The sequence below is a fragment of the Typha latifolia genome, chromosome 5 (assembly GCF_019914945.1).
Source record: "Typha latifolia isolate L0001 chromosome 5, TyphaL0001v2, whole genome shotgun sequence".
Taxonomy (NCBI): Eukaryota; Viridiplantae; Streptophyta; class Magnoliopsida; order Poales; family Typhaceae; genus Typha; species Typha latifolia.
Window position 1 is genome coordinate 8,030,731 of NC_133090.1, and position 23,318 is coordinate 8,054,048.

At 39.3% G+C, this 23,318-nt stretch overlaps 1 protein-coding gene across 5 annotated transcripts in view; it reads right to left on the reverse strand.

The window, feature by feature from the left end:
• LOC140788128 (uncharacterized) overlaps positions 1–22,332 on the reverse strand; it is a 29,909-nt gene extending 7,577 nt beyond the window's left edge. For 2 of the 5 annotated variants that reach the window (XR_012108969.1, XR_012108968.1), the window contains exons 1-6: positions 21,949–22,332; positions 21,819–21,872; positions 18,624–18,707; positions 17,295–17,420; positions 14,671–14,738; positions 5,407–5,476 (exon numbers count right to left, since the gene is read on the reverse strand). Coding sequence is in view for 3 of the 5 variants with exons in the window: in XM_073137257.1 (XP_072993358.1) it covers positions 5,407–5,476; positions 14,671–14,738; positions 17,295–17,420; positions 18,624–18,707; positions 21,819–21,872; positions 21,949–22,218 (672 nt within the window). In the remaining 2 variants the exon portion in view is untranslated. The remainder of the gene's footprint in view (positions 1–5,406; positions 5,477–14,670; positions 14,739–17,294; positions 17,421–18,623; positions 18,708–21,818; positions 21,873–21,948) is intronic. The other 3 variants (XM_073137256.1, XM_073137255.1, XM_073137257.1) reach the window with 2 other exon arrangements.
• Positions 22,333–23,318: the final 986 nt, after the last annotated feature.

Here is a 23,318-nt window from a genome sequence, read left to right on the forward strand (position 1 = left end):
AGAAGTGATTGTGAGGAGAGCTTCCAAGAGTTGAAGAGGAGACTTATATTTTTGCACCCATCCTTATAGTTCCTCATAATGGAGGGGCTACCAGGTCTACTGTGATGCTTCACACTCGAGTCTGGGTTGTGTTCTAATGCAAGAGGGCAGAGTTGTCGCTTATGCATCCCAACAGCTCAAGAACCATGAGTGAAACTACCCGAACTTACGACTTAGAGCTAGCAACGGTAGTGTTCGCTTTGAAAATTTGGAGACATTATCTCTACGGGGAGAAGCGTGAGATTTTCACTGACCACAAGAGTTTGAAGTACTTATTTACTCAGAGGGAGTTGAACATAAGACAACGCAGGTAGCTTGAGCTGGTGAATGATTATGACTGCACTATTAACTACCACCCTGGGAAGACAAATGTGGTAGCTGACGCCTTGACTAGGAAGTCAACGGAAAATTTGGCTAGTTTGATTACACAGCAGCAGAGCATCTTAAGATATTTGCAGAACATGGATATGCATATTATAGCTAAAGATATGGGTGCTAGACTGCTTGCTCAATTAATTGTAAGGCCGACGCTAGCGGAGAGGATCAGAGTTGCATAGGTAGAGGACCCACATTTACTACAGGTCTTCTAGAAAGTTCAAGGCTTAGGTAAAAAGGGTTTTTGCCTTGATAAAATGGGAACCCTGAAGTTTGGAGATAAATTCTATGTACCGGATGTAGGCGAACTCCATTGGGAGATTTTGAAAGAAGCTCATCAGACCTCTTACAGTGTACACCTTGGGGAGACGAAGATGTATTATGATGTTCGTAGATCCTTTTGGTGGCCGGGATTGAAGAAGAGCATTGCGGAATTTGTATCTCGATGCTTGATTTGTCAACAGGTCAAGATTGAACATCAAAGGCCTGCTGGGACACTTAGACCCTTGCCCATTCTTGAGTGGAAGTGGGAGCATATCACTATGGACTTTGTGGTGGGCTTGTCAAAGACTTTAAAGAAAAAGGATTCTATATGGGTAATCGTAGATCGATTGACCAAGTCAGCTCACTTCCTTCCAGTTAGTACCACTGATTCTATGGATCATCGAGCCAATTTATTCCGAGATGAGATCTTTGCCCACCATAGAGCACTAGTTTCTATAACTTCCAACTGAGACCCCAAGTTCACCTCTAGACTGTGGCAACATTTTGCTAAATTACTGGGTACTAAACTGCAATTCAGCACCGCCTATCATCCTCAAACCGACGGTCAGTCAGGAGGGATGATCCAAACTTTAGAGGACATGTTATGTGCCTCAGTTGCAGACTTCGGACTCGGTTGGGATCGACACCTTCCACTGGTTGAGTTTGCCTACAACAATGGTCATCACTCTAGCATTGGGATGCCCCCTATGAAACTTTATATGGACAAAAATGTCGAACACATATCAATTGAGACGAAATGGGAGAGCGAAAGATAGAGAGCTCAGAGCTGATTCAGAAGACCGTGGATAAGGTGCGAAAGGTGTGAGAGCATTTGTGGGCTGCCCAAAGTCGATAGAAGAGCTATGCTGACCGTTGACGACGAGATTTAAAATTTCAGATCAGGGATAAGGTTTTCCTCAAGATCTCCCCGTGGAAAGGGGTAGTTCGATTTGGAAGGAAAGGCAAGTTGAGCCCTCGATATATAGTCCCTTATGAGATCTTAGAACGGATAGGACCGGTTGCTTACCGGGTGGATTTGCCTTCAAAACTATCTCAGATTCATAACGTATTCCATGTGTCAGTATTGAAGAAGTATCTGTATAACCCATCACATGTTTTGAGAGGAACCTATCCAGCCGAAGGACTTCTCCTATGAGGAGCAACCAGTGCGGATCATTAACAAGTGTGTAAAGACACTTCAAAGGAGAGTCATACCTTTAGTCAAGGTTCTTTAGCGGCACCATAGTGTAGAGGAAGCTACATGGGAGCCCGAGGAGGAGATTTAGTCTACTTATCCCAATTTATTTATCAACTCAGGTGCATAATTTCAAGGGCAAAATTTCTTATTGTTGGGGATAGTTGTAACACCCAGATTTTAAGAAAAAAAAATTCCCCGCATGCGCTAAGCGCGTGCATTCCCAGACCTACCCCCCATCCTTTCTCTTTCTTTTCCTTCTTCTTTCGTGCACGCTACCACTACCACCCCTCCCCTACTTCCTCCTCCACCCCACCATCTCTCTTTCTCCTTCTCCTTCTCTCGTGCTGCCGACACCGGAGCCGACAAAGCCTCGGACCCGGAGCTGAGCCTTGCAGATCCAAGTCCTAGACCTCCTTGGTAAGCCCTTAAACCTCTTAATTATTTAAGGTAGTTATCTCCCCCCACCTCGCCTTCGTCGGAGTTCCCGTTGGCCGGCGACTTCACGTCTACCCGTCCGGTCTAAGAACTCTGGCGTGGGAGAAGTGGATACATTCTCGGTGGGCTTCGAGCCTCTTAGTGAAGGGGGAGGGAGGGACCTCCATGGCCGCCGGCCATAGAGTGCACATCGTCGCCTCCAGCTCCCCCGTAGGCGAGGAGGATGGTCCTCAAACTGCTACAGTGCGGGCTACGCCCCTGCCGCCATCGAGCTCGAGTCCCCATCCTCTTTTTCTTTTCTTACCTCTTTCCGGCCGCCACCCACCATCGGGTAATGAGCGTTGTCACATTCTCCCCCTGGCCTCATGGCTGCACTGCCGGCACCAATAACCTCGGTGTGGCCGTGCCTCCCTCCTCAGTCTCCTTCCCTTGGAAGGAGATGATGAGGTGTGTGTGTGGGGGGGGGGGGGGGTGGTTTAAGTAAAACCCTATTGCAGCCCACCAAAACCAAAATCCTTGTGGGCTGCGGTTGGACTGCAGCCCACCAAGGCCATTTTGGTGTGGACTGTGGGCTGGACCGCAGCCCACGAAACCCTTGCCCTGTTGGATTGGGCCCGAGCCCAATTTAGCACATCTCTTGGGCACCTGTGGTAAGCTCGGCTGGCCTAAAGCCGGTCTAGGCCCGTGGGTGGTGTTTTTAGCCCGATAAACCTCATTTCCCTACTTCCACTTTATTAATTAGTTTAATCGCCTCCCTAAGGATAAATTCTTATTACCTAAATAGTGTAGATTTTAGGATGATATGGAACTCAACCTTAGGAAGCCCTTTACTCATGTAATTGAATAGGATTTGGGTTATACCCTAGATAATCTCCCTTAAATGATATTAAGTGAATTGTTCGCCTCGATACTCCGTGAGGAAGATTTTGAGATCCCGGAGGAGCCGACTAGTTAAAGAGAATTAGAGTACTGTGGAGATCCCCAGGCGAGTAGACTTTATATTAGTCTAGAACAATGCAGTTGTTGATAGTATACTCTTCATGATGTTATAAAAATGATAATGTTAGCGTATGCATTTAGTATAACTATTATGTATCCTGGTATGTGCAGTTGTTGATAGTATACTCTTCATGATGTTATAAGAATGATAATGTTAGCGCATGCATTTAGTGTAACTATTATGTATCTTGGTATGTGCAATTGTTGATAGTATACTCTTCCTGATGTTATAATATGATAATGTTAGCACATGCATTAGTGTAACTATAATATATATCCTGGTATGAGACACTCTTGCATAAACATTTGTAATGAATATAGAATATAATGACCATGATGATTATAACATGACTTACATATTAACAAACACTACACCACTTTCACCTATCATTAGCTAGTTGGGTTCTGACTAGGCAATGCCTTCTATTTGCTCAGCCCGGGGTTAAGGGTAAAGTGTATCGTATATTACTTATACTGTTAGCGGCTTATACCTGAGGTCATTAGTCTGAGTGGCATTTAGGTAATTATACTACATTGTTAAAACTAGATTATGATGATAGTAAGAACATATTGTGAGGCGAGAATATATCTCTAGCGATACCCGACGACGTAGGGTCATGGCGTCCACTGATGAGTTGAGGGCTCTTGACTACTTCGCTGAGGACTGCGATGATTTAGAGATAGTGAGATATGGGTCTACGACTGAAGTCCATAGTCTGATGGCCACAAATAACCAGTCACATGCAACGTCGCCATGCATATTTGGGTGACATTACTACTAGACATGTATATATCTCTCTTCGATATATGAGATGATGGGTGGTTACGTGATGGATAACTCTTGGAGAATATCTGAATTATGTGGTAAATAGCTCGATGAGCATACGATGATAAATCATGATTAAAAGCTTGGTGAGCATGTGATATCTAACCCTCCTTGACTTGCGTGAATATAAGGAAAACTACCGTTTTTTATTCTAAGCATAACATGTGAGTGCTATGATTGGAATTGTGCATGAATAAGAGATTTGTATCAAACTGTATACTTGTGTAAGCTTATCTTGATCTAATTAGGAGTTGGCATATTCAAGGACAGTACCGTGTAGTCTCTATCTTTTGCATTGATTAAGTCATTATAAGTCAATTGGATATGCTTATTCTATTGTTACCAATTATGGGCATGCATTAGAATATGCACTTGTAATTACATTGTTATAGATTATATAGATTCTATTTGCTGGGTCGTGTGCTCACCACCTCTTGGTGGTATCATTTTAGAGTTAAGAGAAGCAGATGGCGGTAGCGAGGAGTAGCTGCCTTTACGTCATTTAGAGTTACTTATATTTCTATTAGTTGTATTGAGCCTCTACGAGAGTATTATGATTTGAGTTGTATTTTGGACGTGTATCTTTGAAGGCTTGTTGTGGCCTATGGAATTTATATTCAGACTTATATTTTGCTTAGGATCAATTTATGGTATGATCCTATATTTCTATGTGCCTCGTAAAAATATGTTACTAACAGGTCACGTGATGCACCGCATGGGAGGATTTACTCACGTGGTATATATGTGTATTTGGAGGTTTAGGTGTTCTAGGCGGAGTCAACGGAAAGGGGTCAGAGTCGACAGATTTGTCAGCAGTGTCGATGGAGACCTTGGAGCTGTCTATGAAGTCGACGATGGCACCGATGGAGACCTTATGCTGCCACTCAAGCTCACAACAATCAATGGCAGCGAGTCGTCGAAGGAAATGAAGCTCATGACAGTCGACAGTGGTAAGGCGTTGAAGGGGATGAAGCTCACGACGGCGAGGCAGCGTCGATGAGTGTGATCCGTCGACCGAAGAGATTGATCGACTACGAGTTCACGAAGAAGGTTAAAGATGGTAACCTAGTAATCGCTCTGATACCATGTGACGAATGGAAGAACTCTACTGTATTCACATTGAGAATAAGTATAAATACATGGTTAGGGTATATTATCCCTCAGGCACAGCATAGGAGTATATACATTAACCGAAAGAAAATATGGCATCGACAAATTAGATCCATAATCTATGGTTATCTCTGCACAGAATAGGAGAAAATGAACTTACTAGCGGTAGTAGCAGTTCAAAATATTCCTCGTATAATCGCTTCTCAGCATCAACAAATGCAAAATCATAACTAGTAGATAAAAAAATACTAGTTAGTCAGGTGGTTAAAGTCAAAGATGAGAAAAGAAAAACTTATAGATGTACATTTGCATGAAAAACTCTAAGTAGACATATGATAAGTTTGTGTCACTGTTTAAATACATTTATTATTGTGACATGTCATTAAGACATGAGTGTAGCATCTTGAAACTCATGCAACTCCTCTTGTTTCATAGTATTAGGGACTAAACATAGTGAAAGCTTAGAAATTATAATATCCATTTGTCATTTCATCAACAAATATCCAAATTGTATGCTTGTTCTACCTAGATATACTTTTGCCAGTTTGAACTACATCTGAAGTTCTGAACCACTAGAGTCAAGCCACCTTTGTTGATTCAGCTACTGCTGTGAGTCAGAAGAAATAAATCAAATGATGGGATGCTAGTGCTTTCCTCACAACTGGCCATGGTGACAAAAGGGCTACTTGCCTACTCATCAACGATTTGGAGGATCCTAGCAAGCTCAGTTCAAGGTTTCTGGTCCAAACCTAGTAGATCTCAGCTACTACGCCAACTTCCATAGATTGGGGAAGTTCCTGATTTCTAGGTCAAGGTTTGGGGGGGTTGGGAAATATAAAAAGAAGAGAAGGAGAGCAAGAAGAAGGACGAGCAGATTTCATGATTAGGTGGGTATTGAGTTCAATTGGTGGAATATGAGAGGGAAGAGGATGCAGAAGAAATGAGACGGAGGAGGAAGGTAGGGGGAAGAGGATGAGAAACAATGGGTGAGGGGTTGTGCAAGCCGGTGAAAGGGTCAGTAGAGGTAGAGGAACCAGTGCGAATGAACGAGAAAGATAGAGATGAGAAAAGGGTATTTCAGTAAAATTGAGGATTGCCATGCAAAATGCATGGGGCATGCTAGCTAACCTTGGGTCAACACGGTATGCAGCACTAGCATGTGCCATGCCAAGTCACTGTGTTGTTGGCATACTAAATAGTCTTGACATATCAAGAAAACAATTTAAAAACTTTTCTATGACTTTAAAATAGACTAAAGGGCTAATATAAAGTCCTTCAACATTAGCTATTAGTATAACATATGCAATTAGATTCTAATCTCATCATTTTCCTAAGTTTTTTGGGATCTTCTAAGTTAGGGTAAATAATTTTGGGAAAGTAAAAAAGAAAACTTTCAATTTCCAGAATTTAAAATATAAACTATATAGATCAAACACCGCAATGCTAAAAGGTATCAAAAGAGATAAAAAAAAATCTCAAAATAATATTTGTTTCAAATAAGAGATACTTAATTCCTAGTGGCACTTGTCGACATAAGTAATCATGAGGGAATATCAAGATAGATACTCCTTCCATATCTGTGCCGATAATTCACTACCACGATATGTATCAACCCATATCAGTCGTGCCAATAGGTACAGCAATCCATGAGTAAAATAATAATATCCTTTCTTCTCTTTCAATAAGGGCAATTATGTCCTTACAAAGCTTAATTTTGGACAAATGACAAGTACGTGTAAAAATTTTCTAATAGAATCCTAATTCCTAATTCCTAACAAGAGATGAAGGGATGATCCATTTTGACAGGTTTCAATAGTTGCAGGTGTTGGAACTAGAAAAAAAAAATGTGGGGTTGAGAGAGGAGGGTGCACGTGCAGCCCCTCCCCTCTCCCTCTCCGGCACACGACTAGGCGCGGAGAGAAATCGCGCCTAATCCGGATTGGATTAGGTCTAGTTTTCCATTCTAATCTATAAATTAAACCCTAATCCTCTCTCTCTCTCCTCAAACCCCCCCCAGCCTCCTTCCCCTCCTTCGTTTTCTTATTTGCTCTCACCGTCGGAGTTGTTGCTGTGGAATCGGATCGCCGGAACATCGCCGGAGGAAATTAGGACCACCACACTCCTCCCCGGTGAGCCCTCTCTCATCCCTCTAGTTTAATTTAAATTTAAAGAGATAGATTAGAAATACCTAATTCGAGGAATTCGGCCTCGTCGGCAAATCAGGCCGATCGGCGGCTACGGGTCGCAATCGCATCATCACCGGAGGCTTCGTGCTCCAAGCCAGTGTCGGTGATGTTTTCTTGGGAGCCCTCGTGGCTCCAATCGACGCCGACCTCGGCGTCAGCCGTCGGTGGTGAGTTTTCCTCCACCTTGTGAGGACGATGAAGAGAGAGAGAGAGAGAGAGAGAGAGAGAGAGAGAGAGAGAGGAGAGGTTGAAAGTGGTCGAGAATGGGTCGTCGGTGAGGGGTCGCTGGCGGTCACCATCTCCCTCAGTCCTCTTCTCGCGTCGGTTGCGAGAAGGAAGAAAGGGGTTGGCTGGGCTCGGGTTAAACCCGAGCCAACCCCTTTTTCTTTTTAAGTCGGGTTCGGTTCGGGTTTGGATTTCGGATCCACAAACCCGACCCGAACCGAACCACTTATTTGGTGGGCTGCAAGTTAGCCCGAGCCCAATTCAATTAATTTGGCTAGGCCTCGGCCCAACCCGATTTAATTGGTTTCTTTTTGGATTGGGCCGGGCCAACAGCAGCCCAGCCCAATCCAATGGGTGGGTTAAACCCATTTTAGTTTTTCTTTTAGATTTTTTTTTTTAAATCTTAGAAATATTGTTATTATTCAAATTAAAATTTTAATTATTATTTATTATTTAAGGTGGTGATTTTTAGTACGTGAGCTAGAGATTTGAGATTTCGGTTGTCTTACCTAGACTCAGGTGGGTGGGTTCACTCACATGTTTATTTTATTGTATTTTGTATCTTAGTCAGACCATGTAAATTTTCTGTGCAATTTAATTATTTCACCCTTACGTGTAAAAAATTAAATTGTTGCAATATCTGTGTGCAAAACTATTTATTTCATCCGTAAATGCGAAAATTTAATTGTTATATTTTCTGTGTGCATTTAATTATTATATGCAGTGCATCACCATATTTCGTGCAAATATTGAAATTTGTGAAAAAAAAAATGAAACTAGTATTAGTACGACTTAGAGAACAGTCCCGGTATAAATCGCTTGCGATTTTCTATGGTGACTCAAGTTTATCTGGGAGTCTAAGGGAAAGTCCTAAATTAGATCACTGCGGTTATTTTCTTAGGTGACTCTGACGAGGTTAGGGAACAGTCCTAGGATGAATGAGAAAATTTCCTAGGTGACTCTAACTTCTCTCAACGGTTAGAGGAAAAGACAGAGTGTGTTGATCACAGGGTGATACCCTTTGATGACCCTAACCGGATCAGCTATGAAGAAAAGTCCCGAGCGTCATCTCGAGGTAACTTCTAGTTGATGTGGATCCACAGGGTTTAGACCCATTGAGACATATGACAGCATAAATATTGAAAAGATATTAATATATTGAAACTGTACAAGGTTACAAATTGTGACATCTCTCCATTGTTATTATTGTTATTATTTAGAGAGTATGCCTATTGCGTATCGTCATGGATATTGTTGCTTTTAGTTTAATTTATTTAGCATTAATATGATCAAAAATTATTTGGTTAGTGAGTGGATTCCACTCACTGAGCTATAGTTGTTGGCTCATGGGTTCTTTTGTTTTTGTATTTGTTTATCTATTTCAGGTAATAGTCAGGGGCGACTGAGCGAGATGTACCCGGACTCCACCTCCGCTTAGGATTCACCTATTTACCTTTTCGCTCTTTTAGATTTTATGCTTTAGATTAGAAGTTTTATTTATTTAGTTTAGAGACTCAAAAACTGTAACATTGCTTTATCTTTATTGTAATTAGTTATACAATTTAATAAAGCACATTCTCATTTTGTTTATTTATTTTGCCATCGTACACGTAGAGAGTATTAATAAAGCTTCGTGCATCTCAAGCATATTGAGATGTATGGCCGGTCATGATTCCTATTTTGAGTCGTGACAGCAGGGGTATGCCGATAGAGACAAAAAGGTCAAGGTGTGAAATGAAAATCTTCTATATTTAAGCGGTTAAAGAGCAATTAACCTTAAAAATATGGAAAATCAGAAACTTTGTTCATCTTCTCACTCTATTTACATGACCTCTAAAAGTGGGTATGTTGATTGTGCAACCATCTAGAAGTATCCGACCCTGTCATGTGGCCACAGGACAATTTAGAGGGGTGTTCCTAATGGAATCAATTCAATGTGCATTTCCCCGCCCTATCCTAGGGACCTTACATGGCTACTCTCTGTACTATCAAAGTATAGTACCGTGCTAAATCATTGGGTCCCAAATACGGAAATAAAATAAAGCTAAATCTTACAAAACCTTCCTCAATTCCACTTTAATTAATTCTATTTTTTATTTTCCAACATCCTGGATGAAAAATTGCCAGGATCTTCACCCTCTAAGAAAGGCACGATCAAGTGGCACCTTAGTTACTTGAGTAAGCTTTCAAAAATTGCAAAGTATGTCCTGGCCAATAAATACTTCATGATCACTAATCTAAGAGGGAGAAAAGGATTGTAATACAAGACCACTTAAGAAGTATGAGATTTTCAATCACATTTAAAAAGAACTTGATGCCTGGATTCCTCGTGAATAGAATTGATAGAAAGAGGATGCAACTACAGTAAAGAGATGAGCTCATACCCAAACTCAATTGAGATGACCTTTGCTCCAATGCCAGCTAGTTGGGAGAAAGTTTTTAACTTTTTTTTGCCTTTAAAACTTCAGTAATAATAGAATCACGAATTATTCTGAAATTCAAGTTTTTATATCTGGATCTTATTTATGCATTCATTGAAACAAAGGTCAAGATGAAAATCAAATATGGACATGGAAGAAAGGTCTTAAGTGTTGCCTATGTGCAGATTAATGCAATGACATACTACTATAGCAACAGATAGATGCATCAAAACCTGGCATTTCTCTGTAATCTCAGCCTGCCAAGCTTTGTTGGAACCTTATCATCGCGGTATGTGCTAGGCGGCATGGAGCATACTACCCAGCACTTAATTGAAAAACATTTAAATTGTTTTTTAAAGAATTATATTTAAGGCAAGTAAACAGAAAAGTGAGGTAAGAAGAGTAATATGATGGTTTCATAAGGCCACCTTAAATTTTGCCTAGTAGCAAGTGAGCCTAACCAATAAATAACCTTCTAGGCTTCATTATAGGACTCCACAGAGACTAGGGAGAAAATTTGCACAATTTTGACTAATTGATATGCGCTAGTAAATCTGTAACACCCGAAAATTATAAAAAAAAAAAAAAAACCCTGACGCGAGCGCGTGCGTCACAACAGAGCCTGCCATCCCAACCCCCCCCCATCCTTCTTCTTTCTTCTTCTTCCTCTTCCCTTGCCATGCACGCCACCCTCCCCACCTCCATTAATCCCCTTCTCCCCCTCCCATCACACCATCGCTCCACCTCGCTATCTCTCTCCCTCCCCTCTCTTGCAGGTTGCCGACGCCGGAGCCAACGAAGCCCCGTAGCCGACGAGCCTACCTTACAACCCCCTCGGTAAGCCCTCCTACCCTCGCCATTCATTTCAGTAGATAACCTCCCTCCTCGCCGTCGTCGGAGTCCGCGGCGGCCAACGACTCCGCGTCTAGCTGCCGATCCGAGGGCTCCGGTGGGAGGAAAGATACCCTCTCTAAGCTTCGGGCCCTTAATGAAGGGAGGAGGGACCCCGCCAAGCCCTCCTCCCCTCTTTCTTTTCCTTCCCTTTACTTACCCGTCGGCCTCATGGCTGCGTCGCCGGCCTCGTGGTTGTGCTACCGGCTTCGAGGCTGCGCCACCGGCACCGCGGCCGCGTGGGCTTTCCCTCTCCCCCTCTGTCTCCCTCCCTCGAAGGAGATAGAGGGGAGATAGGTGTTGGTGGGCTGCAGGCTGCAGCCCACCAACCCGGATTCGAGGTGGGTTGTAGGCCGCAGCTCACCAATCTAGGCTCGGGGTGGGCTGCAGGCCGCAGCCCACTAACCCAACCCCCTAGTGGGCTGCGATCAGACCGCAGCCCACTAACCCAAATGTTGGGTGGGCTGCAGACTGCAGCCCACTAATCTAACCTTGGTGGGCTGTGGTTGGGCCCCTAACTCACCTTAGCCCACCAAGGCCCCTCTTGCCTATTGGGTTAGGCTTGAACCTAACCTAATACCCTCAGCCTAGCCCATTTGAGGTCATTTGGACCCAATATTCTCGTTTATCTATTTCCACCTGATTTATTAGCCTAACCACTCTCCTGAGGACAAATTATTATCACTTAGTGTGAATTTTAGGATGACATAGAATTCACCCTAGGGAACTTTTGCCTCATGTATACGCCTAAACATAAATTCTCTAATAAGATAATTAATTCTATTAGTTCACTAATTTTACGTATGGCTTTACTTGCGTAAACCGGCTAGCTGAGGAGATTTAGTGTACTGTGGAGACCCCTTAGGCGAGTAGAGTTTGTACAAGTCTAGAATAATGCAGTTACAGTTATTATACCTTCCATGACACTGTAGAAAATGTCAGTATTAATGCATGCATCTGTTGTACCATGATATATCTTGACATGTGCAGTTATTGATAATTTATTCATCGTGATATTACGAGAATGTTAGCATATGCATTAGTGTAACGATGCTCTACATGTATCTTGTATGATACTCTTGCATAAATATCTGTTGTATATATAGAATGTAATGATCATGATGACTATGACATGACTTATACACTGACAGACATTGCACCACTTTCACCTATCATTAGTAGTCGGGTTCTGACTAGGCAGTGCCCTACTCACTCAGCCCAGGATTAAGGGTAGAGTGTATCTTATATGACTATACTATTAGCGGCCTACACCTAAGGTCGAGAGCCTGTGTGGCATTCAGGTAATTATACCGCATAGTCAGAACTAGATTATGATGATAAAAGAACATGATTGTGAGGCAGGGATATACCTCTAGCGGTACCCGACGATGCAGGGTTAGAGCGTCCGTTGATGAGACAAGGGCTCTCGATTTCTCCCGCCGAGGGCGGTGATGATTTAGAGAGAGTGAGATATGAGCTTACGATCGGGGTTCTTAGTTTGATGGCCACAAACAATCGATCACATGCAGTGTCGCCATGCATGTGTAGGTGACATTACCGCTAGATGTGTATAACTGTATATATCCCCTCAATGTATAAGATGATGGATGGTTATGTGATGGACGATTTTCTTGAGAGTATCTATCCCGTGTGGTGAATGGCTCGATGAGCTATGATAAAACATGATTAATGCCTTGGTGAGCATGAGATGACTAACTACTCTTTTATTGCTATGCATAACATGTAAACACTATGATTGAGATTTGTACGAATAAAAGATTGTATCAAGCATGATATCTGTGTGGACTTATCATGATACGTTTAGGAACTGGCATATTTCAGGATAGTGATGTGTAGTCCTTATTGATTGCATGGATTTAGTAACTCATGGTAGGTCATTTAAACAAGCATATTGTTATTGCTAGCAACTGTAGGCATGTATTGGATATACACTTGTGATTTCATTGTTATAGATTGTATGGATTCTACTCGCTGGGCTGTGTGCTCACCGCCTCTTGGTAGCATCATTTCAGAGCTAGGGGACGCGGGTGCAGGTAGCGAGGAGTAGCTGTCTTTTTATTTCAGTATGTCTATTAGTTGTATTGAGCCCCTACGAGGGTGTTATGATTGACGTTGTATTTTGGATGTGTATCTTGAAGGCTTGTTGTGGCCTGTGGAACTTGTATCCGGACTCTTATGGTTAAGTTTATTTATGGTATGAACTTGTGCTGCTATGTGCCTTGTGAAATCCTATTACTGACACGTGTATTTGGAGGTTTGGATGTTTTAAAATCTTTAAGGTGACCCAGTTTTTCGGAAATAAAATATATAAGATACAGTGCAACCGATAAACTCAACAAGAAGGAACTGCATCACCTAGGAAATTATGGTCATTAGGAAAGCCTCAATGCTACATCACATGCCTATCTTACATTTGCTAGACACCTCATTAGTTATCCTACTTTTATTGTTTGCATGCTTGATATCTTCTTCGGAAAGGAAGAAATTAAATTGTATACTAAGTTGTTGAGAACTCAACAAAATTAATTTACATTAATGGTGAGCTTCAAATATAAATTTGACGCTTTTGGATGAATGCAGCTTACTGGAGTCAAATAAATTATATACAACAATTATAATGATGCTATAATCTTAAAAATCACTAAACAGAAAAATTAAAAGCAAAAAGCAAAAACATAATATGTCTAACCAAAAAAAAAACATGGTGTGTTTTTGTGACTTCTATTCTCCTTATTTTTCTTCTTGTTCAGCTTTAACTTGAAACCTTTAACAATATGTCCAATGAAAAAGTCAAAATATGGTGTATTTTGCGAGTTGAGACTTCTGCTCTCATTATTTCTTTTTCAGCTTTAACTTGAAACTTCAGAAATTTCACATCTCTACCCTTTGGATGATAATAGAATCCTCAACTTTATCGTACTTCTTCATAACCATCTGAAAGCCTATACTGCAGTTAATTTCTTCCAAATAATTTTTTTTTTTCATATTCACTCAAAATCAGGTTTCATGCAAATTGCAGCTAGCAGGATATTCACCACCAACACTATCCTTTCAAAAGGATCAAAACATTGTTTATCAAATCCACTCTTTCATAAATTTAACCTCAGCACCAAAACTTAAAAACTGCTGTTCAGCGATCACCAAAAAACTTTTGAGATTATTCTTTTGTAAGGCACTGGAGTTTTATCTCCTTTGTTATTCTGTATCATGCCAAGCAACTGTTACAATGTGTAATCTTAATTAAATTTGTAAAACCTACAGAATCTTTCTTATATAATAGAGAAACTCTAATTATCCTTGTTTCAATGAACATTGGAACTTCTGGTAGCAATTTTAAGGATCTTAAGAAGACAGAAGTTTCAAAGACTGGAAGCCTGATTAATTAGATGGAAAATGCAAAGCACATGCTTAAGATTTAGGAAGTGTAAACTGTAATCAGAGTTTCCACTAGTGTTAATTAACATGTTTAATCAATATCAAGACTTATAACTGAATATTTCTATGCACAAAAAGACATTAAAACAAGATAGAGCCTATGTCCACTTTCCAAAAGTAACCAAATATGACACAAGATAGCTTATTTCAGATTATTAACGTAGAAGGAAGAAAACCTAGATAGTTAGGAATTATATATGTGGTGCTCATATTATCAGTTAAAAGACAAGGTTTTCATAAGTATACCTGCAAGCTTCACCATTAAAAAGTAATGCTCTTAGAGAATCTGCTGCTAAACCCAGTTTTACATCAACCTAAGTGATAATTATTAGTAAGAAATAGTCCCAAGAAAGTCACAAACATTGTTGAAAACACAGGAAAGAAAAATGGCAGTAACTATACCTTCAATTCCACATTTTAGTTAGAAAGTTAGAAACAGTACTCCAGATTATTGCAATTAACAGGTAAAACTACCAATTTGCTAACTATCAGATAGAGCACTTCTAAAGTAATGGGGTTAGTAAATGATCTTTTATTCCTTATAAATAAAAAGAAATCGCTGTGTAAAAGACTGAAGTTGATTAATTTTCCTCCATCTAGACCATTTCCATTTCTGAAGGAACTTGCAAGAGATTATTTTCCTTCTGTGATCATAAAGGGCATCAATTTATAGCTTTATCTATTAACCACCTAGCCCTGTAGATTAAAGCAATCTTCTATAAAATATAAATAAATTACCTTTAACAGGAACTTGGCACCAATATCTAGGTGAATGACATCAAATCAAACACTGGCCACATGAAAAAGGTCAATCTTTCTATGGAACCATCTCAGGTTTAAGCTACACAATATATCTGACCAATTATTAAATGATCAGATCATAAGACTAACACACTGAGGATTGACCATGCAGAGTCAGTCTTGGCGGTAGTGGATTAAGCACATTTCCATTGTATCAAACTTATTTTAAGATTTGATCATCGCTTGCAATTTTGTGCTTTTCCAAATTTTACCGTAGAGATTTGTGGCCATTATGTTCCCAAATCGAGGCATGATAATCAAGACCACTAAACCAATGTTGGTAAGGCACTAACACAACATAAGCCTCCAGGAGTGGTTGGATTAGGGAGCAAGCGGGAGCATGAGTTATCCATTATAGGGACAACTGCATTACAATATCTTGAATAGCATTGTGAACCACGTAATTTGGCCTTATTTCTAGCTCTGAAAACCTATATTTAGAACAGTTAAGATGACTCTAATAACTTATATTCATTTCTCTACATGATTTTTTTTTCAAATAACTTTCCTCTACTTAATTAAGGAGCATGATACATCTAAAACACTAAATAAGACAATGATTTAATCTATATGTCATGAGTCAAGGCTACTAACAAACAGAAGATATCACAATATCTTTTCTCCTCACTATAGAAGAAATCAGATCAGATTAATAGATCTTCCAATTGGTGTCATTCTTGTAAATCTTTGTTAACATATAAAGTATAAGCTAATGTCTGTTGACGACAGAGCCTCATGTAGTATCAGCACTTAAAAATTGGTAACAAGAAGATCATCAACATCAACATTTGATTTTCCAAACCTCTATATTAAGTCAGAAATGAAGATTAAAGCACGGCACAAGTCACACAGCAAATGTAAGATCCATGGAAGACAAGATGTACATAGCATGGTTTAAGTGCTGGGTGCTATGGTAACTACCCTTGGCAAATATCATGCAAACAAGCCTGATTCTACACCGGACATGCAAGTTATTCTGAACTGTGTGTTGACATAACATGCGGGCAGGCCATCGGATGGCATTACTCATGCAGACAGAACTTAGAACCCTTTATACACAACTTTACCCATACTTTTGAAGGAGAATAATTTCAGATCAAACTTGTAAATACAAAGTTTATCTTGGCAAGCCTTATTATTTCTAGAGAATGACACCATCATGAAAACAGAAAGGAGAACTTAATAAAGATAAACTTACACAGGAGAGAATATAGATTGTCATAGGTTACGTCAAATTTTCCTCACTATAAAATATTCAACATTCACTAACATTAGAAAATACTTTGGGAAACAATGTGTGCTTAGCCATCCAAAAAGAGAAGAAAGAAAAATCATAAATTGTGTTACAAACAAGATCTTGATCAATCAGAATGTAAAAAAATTATGATAACTATGTAGATGGTGGCTTCGGAAGTTGGGAGTTTTAATGGCTTTAGTTTTACGTAAATTAAAGATTGGGATGAAAAGTTAAAAATAAAACAGTGGAAGTAGATCAGATCGGGACAAATCAATAAATATACGAGGTTGCGGCAATCATTGAAGGGTGACGGATGGCCAAAAGTGGTGGTGGACGGCCGTACAGTAGAATGGCACGTGGAGGGGATTGTGGCTAGGATTTTGGTGCTTAAAGGTGGATCTAAGGTTACGATCTACTCTTACGAAGATAAGAATGATGTAACTGCTACGGTAAAATGATAAATACAATATTAAAAATAACTTAACTATATTGATTATTCCACGATAATAATCATCTCATGACTACTCCTATAAATAGAAGTGAAGTCCTAATAGATTAGATCCACATACGAATAATCCACTTTATTTAAATTTAAAAATAATAAATATATCTAGCTAACTAACTTGACTCAACTTAACCTACGTGGTCGGATAATAGCAAACTGGACTTGAACGGTATTCAAATCAAAAAATATAAGAAGAGACATTACAAACCACCCTTCATTGATTTATAATTATGGGAAAAGTATCTATGAATCAAGCATAAAACAAGTGAACAAGATAAAAGTAATTCATGACTAGTTGTCCACAAACAGAAAGATGTGAGTTATAACCTTGTGGGAGACACCAGCACGTTCATAATACTTCTTCGCAATTTCAAGACATTTTGCATCTCTTTCACAAGCAACCAAATGACCTGATTCAGGGAGCGCTAATGCAACAGCTAATGACGAGTATCCCTGGTAAAATGGACATATTGTCCTCTCAGAAGAAATTATATACTAGTACTAGTGATACTAATAATAAAATCTAACAAGACCATTAGCATGAGCAAAACATTAGAACATTATTGTGAACACATCCCAAAAGCAGGCAGTATAAAGTTGAATCATGATTGTCAACCTAAAGCCCAACATGAACAACAGAACTTTTACAATTCTACATGCATTACTGTTATTAACCTATGAATCTAAATCTGTCAAACACTAAGAGATATCCAACAGTGTAAATCTTTAATATAAACATTATGATGCACTAAACTGTCAGTATAATCTTAAAAACCATGAGTGGAATCACATATACTAGTCTCTTGTTGAAATTGCAAGTAAGAAAACATCACGCTAACAGTCTATATTTTGAAGGATAAACTGCTTCCCCCATCCAGAAATTCTTGCATAATTGACATGCATTCTAAAGCCAAAATATGCTAAATTCAGTTTATGGTGTCTTGTATTCCCAATTGTCTATTCAAGCATACTATGTACATAAGAAAATAAGATCAAGTACTTCCCTAGAAGGTCCAGAAAGATTAGTTTGGATAACTAAAAGAAAATGTTAGTTTACCAGCACTATTTACCTAAAAAGAGAATGCTAATCATTCCAGTTCCCAATACCTATGTGTACTATCTCTTCAATATCTAACCAATTAATGGACTGTATCATACAGTATATTGTAGATGATGTTGGGCAAAAATGTTAACAGGCAATGAGAAACTTAAATATCTTTCTCAGTAACTCAGTAACCAATCCAATATTTCTTTATTTCTTCCTGTATGGCTGTACTCATGTGCTCAGTTCATGCATTTGTCATGATTGGTTCAAGTACATCAACAAAAATTCTGCTAAATTATGAAAATATACCAAGATATAAGCATGAAGGCCACATAGAACTATAGAAGGTTTAAATACAATTTAGCATGTTCCAATTTAGAATGCTCTTATTCCAATTCCACAGATTCAGTAAGTGTGCACTTGAATGATCAATACATACATCGACAGTGAATAAGCATTACAGCAATATCTATGCAATTAGCATAAAGAGCTTGAGGAATTATATTCTGTAATTCAAAGCAAGCAGGAATATCAATTAAATTTAATGCTTTATCTATTTGAGCCACAAAATAAGCTTAATTAGGAAATAGTTTATCAAAATTCAAACATACAGTGTAAATGCCAACTTCAATGCACCTTTGCGCACCAAGAATCTGCACAAGCATTGCTAGTAGTTGGGCCTGGTCAGGAGATACCTACTTCCAAAGCAAACAGATTATTTCCAATTAGGTTCATATTGATTGTAAGGCAATATATGGTTTTCACCTACCAAAGTCGACTAAACACCAAAGAATAAGTTTATTATGTGGGATTAATTCTCTGTGATAACAGATAATAAAATCTCATAAATTTCATCCACTCAAAATCACCAAGAATGTAAGACATTTTTAATAGAAAGTTACAAAACTAGTATCCAATATATACTTCCATAGCGAATAAATTGTTTGTAATGGTTAGATAGTAGTTACCTATGAAAGAAATAAAGGTTCCAACAGTCAAAAGAATCAATTTCGGGATTGCGCGTTCGAACGGTCTTGAGGGCGTTCAAATGCCAATTCCCGAGAGCAAAAGAAGTAATAAGGTGTTCAAACGGCCCCTACAGGCATTCGAACACAAATTCCTAACAATAGAAGGTTAATTAGGCACTCGAACGCCCTCAAGGCCATTCAAACAAATTTATCAGAGAGCCAAAAATATTAAATTAGGCATTCGAATGCTCTCAAGATTGTTCGAATGCCCAACGGTGAGGAGCCCCAATTTAAGTGTTTTAATTAAATATTTTTTGCTTATATTAGGCAATAAAATTTAAGCATGTTCGTATCTATTGCCAAGTCTAGTCAAGTCAAAGAGCCACTTATAAATAGATATGGTGTACACCTAGTTAGTCATCTTGGATTATTGAATTATTTTTACAAGATCGTCTCCTTCCTCCTTGTTCGACTACCTTCAAGTCGTAAAAGCCCTAGTCACCACCTAGGCCAGCCACAACTGCCTACCTCCTATCTAACCATTACATTGTTTCACTTGATTGGTTCATGGTCTGCAAATCCACTTAAGAGACTATCAAAACTAGATTATGAACTAACAAGATAGCAACAACTATTGTACTAGTAGTTTTAGTCACAAGCTATTCTTTTAAGTTTTATTTACTTAAATTTTTGAAAACATATATAAAATGTAAAACAATCCTAAAAGTTCAGAAAAAATCAAAAATTAGCAAAGTAGTAAGAAAATTTATATTATTAGCATAAGATAGTAGCAATATAAAGAGTAAAAATAATGAGACAATATTGAACTCCGGGTGGATCCGGTAAATAAAATGTTGTTGTCACCTCCCCAATAGAGGTGAGTGCAAAGGTAGTAAAAGGAGAAAAAGAAACTAAGCTCTTGGAACATCAATAATTGATGCCCCAAGTTGGACTTGGGTAAAATCTAACTTATGATTTGACCTACATCTAATCTGCATAAATGAAATCAAAATTTGGACTCTATGATTGATATGGCCAATACATACTAGGCCGAAAGCTCGAAACCAAGGGAAAACCCAGTCTTGGTCCCTGTTTCAGATTGGTAATGGATGATAGACTGATAGTATGATATCAATCCTTCAAACATGAGAAAATTACCCCACTACTATATATCCATTTTCTTCTCTTTGTTTTCCCTATCTTCAAACCCCAACACATCTCTGCAACTTCTTCCTTCAAAACCAAATACCTCCCTATGGTTGCGCCACTAGCTTAGAAAAGAGGAATTGAGAGGGGCTGATGTAGCCACCATAGCCACATTATTCATGAAGCAACCAATCTGCTTGAGAAGTCAAGACCAAGCCTGCTATAACAGCCTCCCACATTATTCAACATTTGGATTAAGATTCAACCACTACAATCATATAGGCATGTGTGCCTCTAAAAGTTTTCTTATATCCATCGACATTTGCTTACTAATTAGCAACCCAAGTGGTTGAAGTATCACAACTAAACTACAGGAGTGCACTTTCATTTTAGGCCCAAAACCATAAAGAGACATGAATGAAAGTATGAAAGAGTTCTTGCATAAATTTTTAACTGACATCCATAGAACTTTTGGATTGTCCCTTCTGTAGGAAAACCACTTTAAAATAATAACTCTTCAATAGCTTAAGCTAAATGCAAAACAGGCTATTTGGAAAATTACCAAATTTGTGATTAAATATTTTGTAAAATTCAACACACATTGTCCTTAATAAGGATGTTGAGCCCAAACAGAAGGAATGATATATACAGTTCAGTTAGAACCCCTATGTTTCATCTTTTAAACCAAAAGAAAAAATATGAGCATACATGTGGGAGGTAGTGTTAGACAATGTTTAATTACAAACCAAGTGTTTAATATTACAAGGAATCTTGGGACAAATAGAAACATGTTAGAATATAATGTAAAATCCATCTTTTTTCAGATAAAAATTATAGAATTCTCTTCTTTGTGTTGCAATCTTATAACACCTCATCTGAGACAAAATTTTAGGTAAGAGAAGTAGAAATAAGGGAACTATTTCACATAATACCTTATGGGCATATTCGGATTTGAACCCTCCACCCTACCTTTTTGTTAGTTCTAAATGAAGCCTCATATTTTACTGAAAATGTACAGCAGCACTCAAGTTGTTATTTGGATGAAAGATTGTAACCTTCCTTATTTAACGTAACCACAAAAAGCAAATTACTGGAATGCCCCTAATAACATGATTAGAAGCTGACAGATACAAATATGACTAAAATCAAAACAAACCAAGCCCATCCCAAACAGGCTTGATGTTGCAATAACTGGATTAGAAAGAAATGAGCAAAGCATATGGGAATCACAAACATTTAGATTTATAAAGGACAAGGACTAATCCTTTTACTATCTCCTGCTAGTATCTGTTAGATTAAACATGGCCAACAGTGCTATTTAAACATCTTTGGGAAACGCAGGTTCAACATAGAAATAGAAAAGTAGGACTTGATCCAAAATAAATCAATAATATCCGAGCGCAAAATGGAAGTTCCTAGAAGAAGAAACAAAACTACTACTACTACAATTACTTTAATCATCATAATATAATCAAAAGATTCAAAACAATGATATTGAAATTCGAGAGCTAGCTTTTTAAGGGCAGTCTTTTAGTCAGTTTGTATAGAGAAAACAAAGAAGAACAAATAGAAGTTCCTCAAAAGACAATCTTGATTCCTCCCAACATCAAACATTTTCCAATCCCACCCACCAAGTTGGAGTCTAATCTTAAGAAAACACAAATAATATATCCAATCAAACTGCACTTATACCTGCATTTGGCTCCCCCGCATGGTTGACGTCTCTCCACGGAGCTCTCTTAGGATCTAACTTTTCCAACAAATAAGCACTGAATCTATATTCGAAGGTGTATAGAAAGAGCAAGCAAAAAGATATGGTTACCGGCGGCTCGCGAACGTTGGACAAGACGTACTCGTAGAGCTGAGAGGTGAGGCTGACGACTTGCTTCTTCCCGTACTTTTCGTCATCGACGACGACGACTGGGGCCGCGTCCGTGGCCACGCTACGGAGAGGCATCGCGAGGGAGGAGGATAGTGGAGAGGAGGAAAGCCATTGGAGACGAGATTGAAATGGGCGGGAGAGGAGAGGGAGGAGGGGATTCGATGGGATTAGAATTAGAGGTTGGCGAACGAGAGAGAGAGGAGTCGCCATAGAGGATTGCGAGGAAACGTTCGAAATGGAGCTCTAGCTCGGTGCGCAAACTGGCCGTTCACAAAATCTCTCTGTCCGGGGCACAGTTTCCTCTTATATGGGATTACTTCTTTCTTTATTCTTAGACTAATTTACACTAATGCCAATCAACTACCACGCAGTAGGGGGTGGCAATCAGGTCAACAGGTTCGAGTATGGTTAACTTTGCCTTAACATGAACACAGATTCAATTATTAAAAGGGTTGCATTCGATAGATATGAACACGAACTATTTATTAAACGAGTAATAGGACACAATTCATGTAACCTGTTTAATAAAAGGGTCGTGTCGAGTTAACACGTCAACCCGACATGATTAACCCGATTAATAGTTTATACAACAAAATAACATCATTTTTGTTTCAAAATACAAAATAACATAGACATACACAATAACTAATACAAAATAATAAAAAATGAACTCACAAAAAAATAATTCTTATACACAATAACAAAATAATTTTTAAAATGAGATCGATGTCACTACTGTCGGATCTACTACCATGGCAACATTCACCACCAGCACCATCATAGACCCATTTATGCGGTGATCGAGGCAGAGGAAGACCCTATGTATGGTGGTGATCGATGTCATCATTAAAGGCAAAGGTGGAGGAGCAAAAGGACGATAGGATCCGATCCAACGACTCATAGAACTCCTCCTCTCCTTTGGCCTCCACCATCTCACTCACTACCGAGCTCCTCATTTATCACAACGGAATTCTGATACCGATACTCGATAAGGTGTAGAAATATCACAGCTCTGGCTCGTGAGGTTGCCCACTCTTCCCAAAATCCTCCAACAGGGGGAGGTCGGGAGGACTAGAGGGATCCATTCTCCGATTCGAAGAAGGGAAGATAGATAGAGTTCGCTGAGGAGAGGAGCGCTCGAAACCCTAGAAGTGGGTCAGCAGCATCGGCGCAAGAGATTAAGGGAGGGAGTGGGCTGCAAGGGAGACCTGGAGGTAGAAGACAAGGAGTTGATGTAACACCCGCCACCAAACATGTGCCCCTCACGTGAGTAGAACATACGTGATTACCACGTGACCTGCTAGTCAATG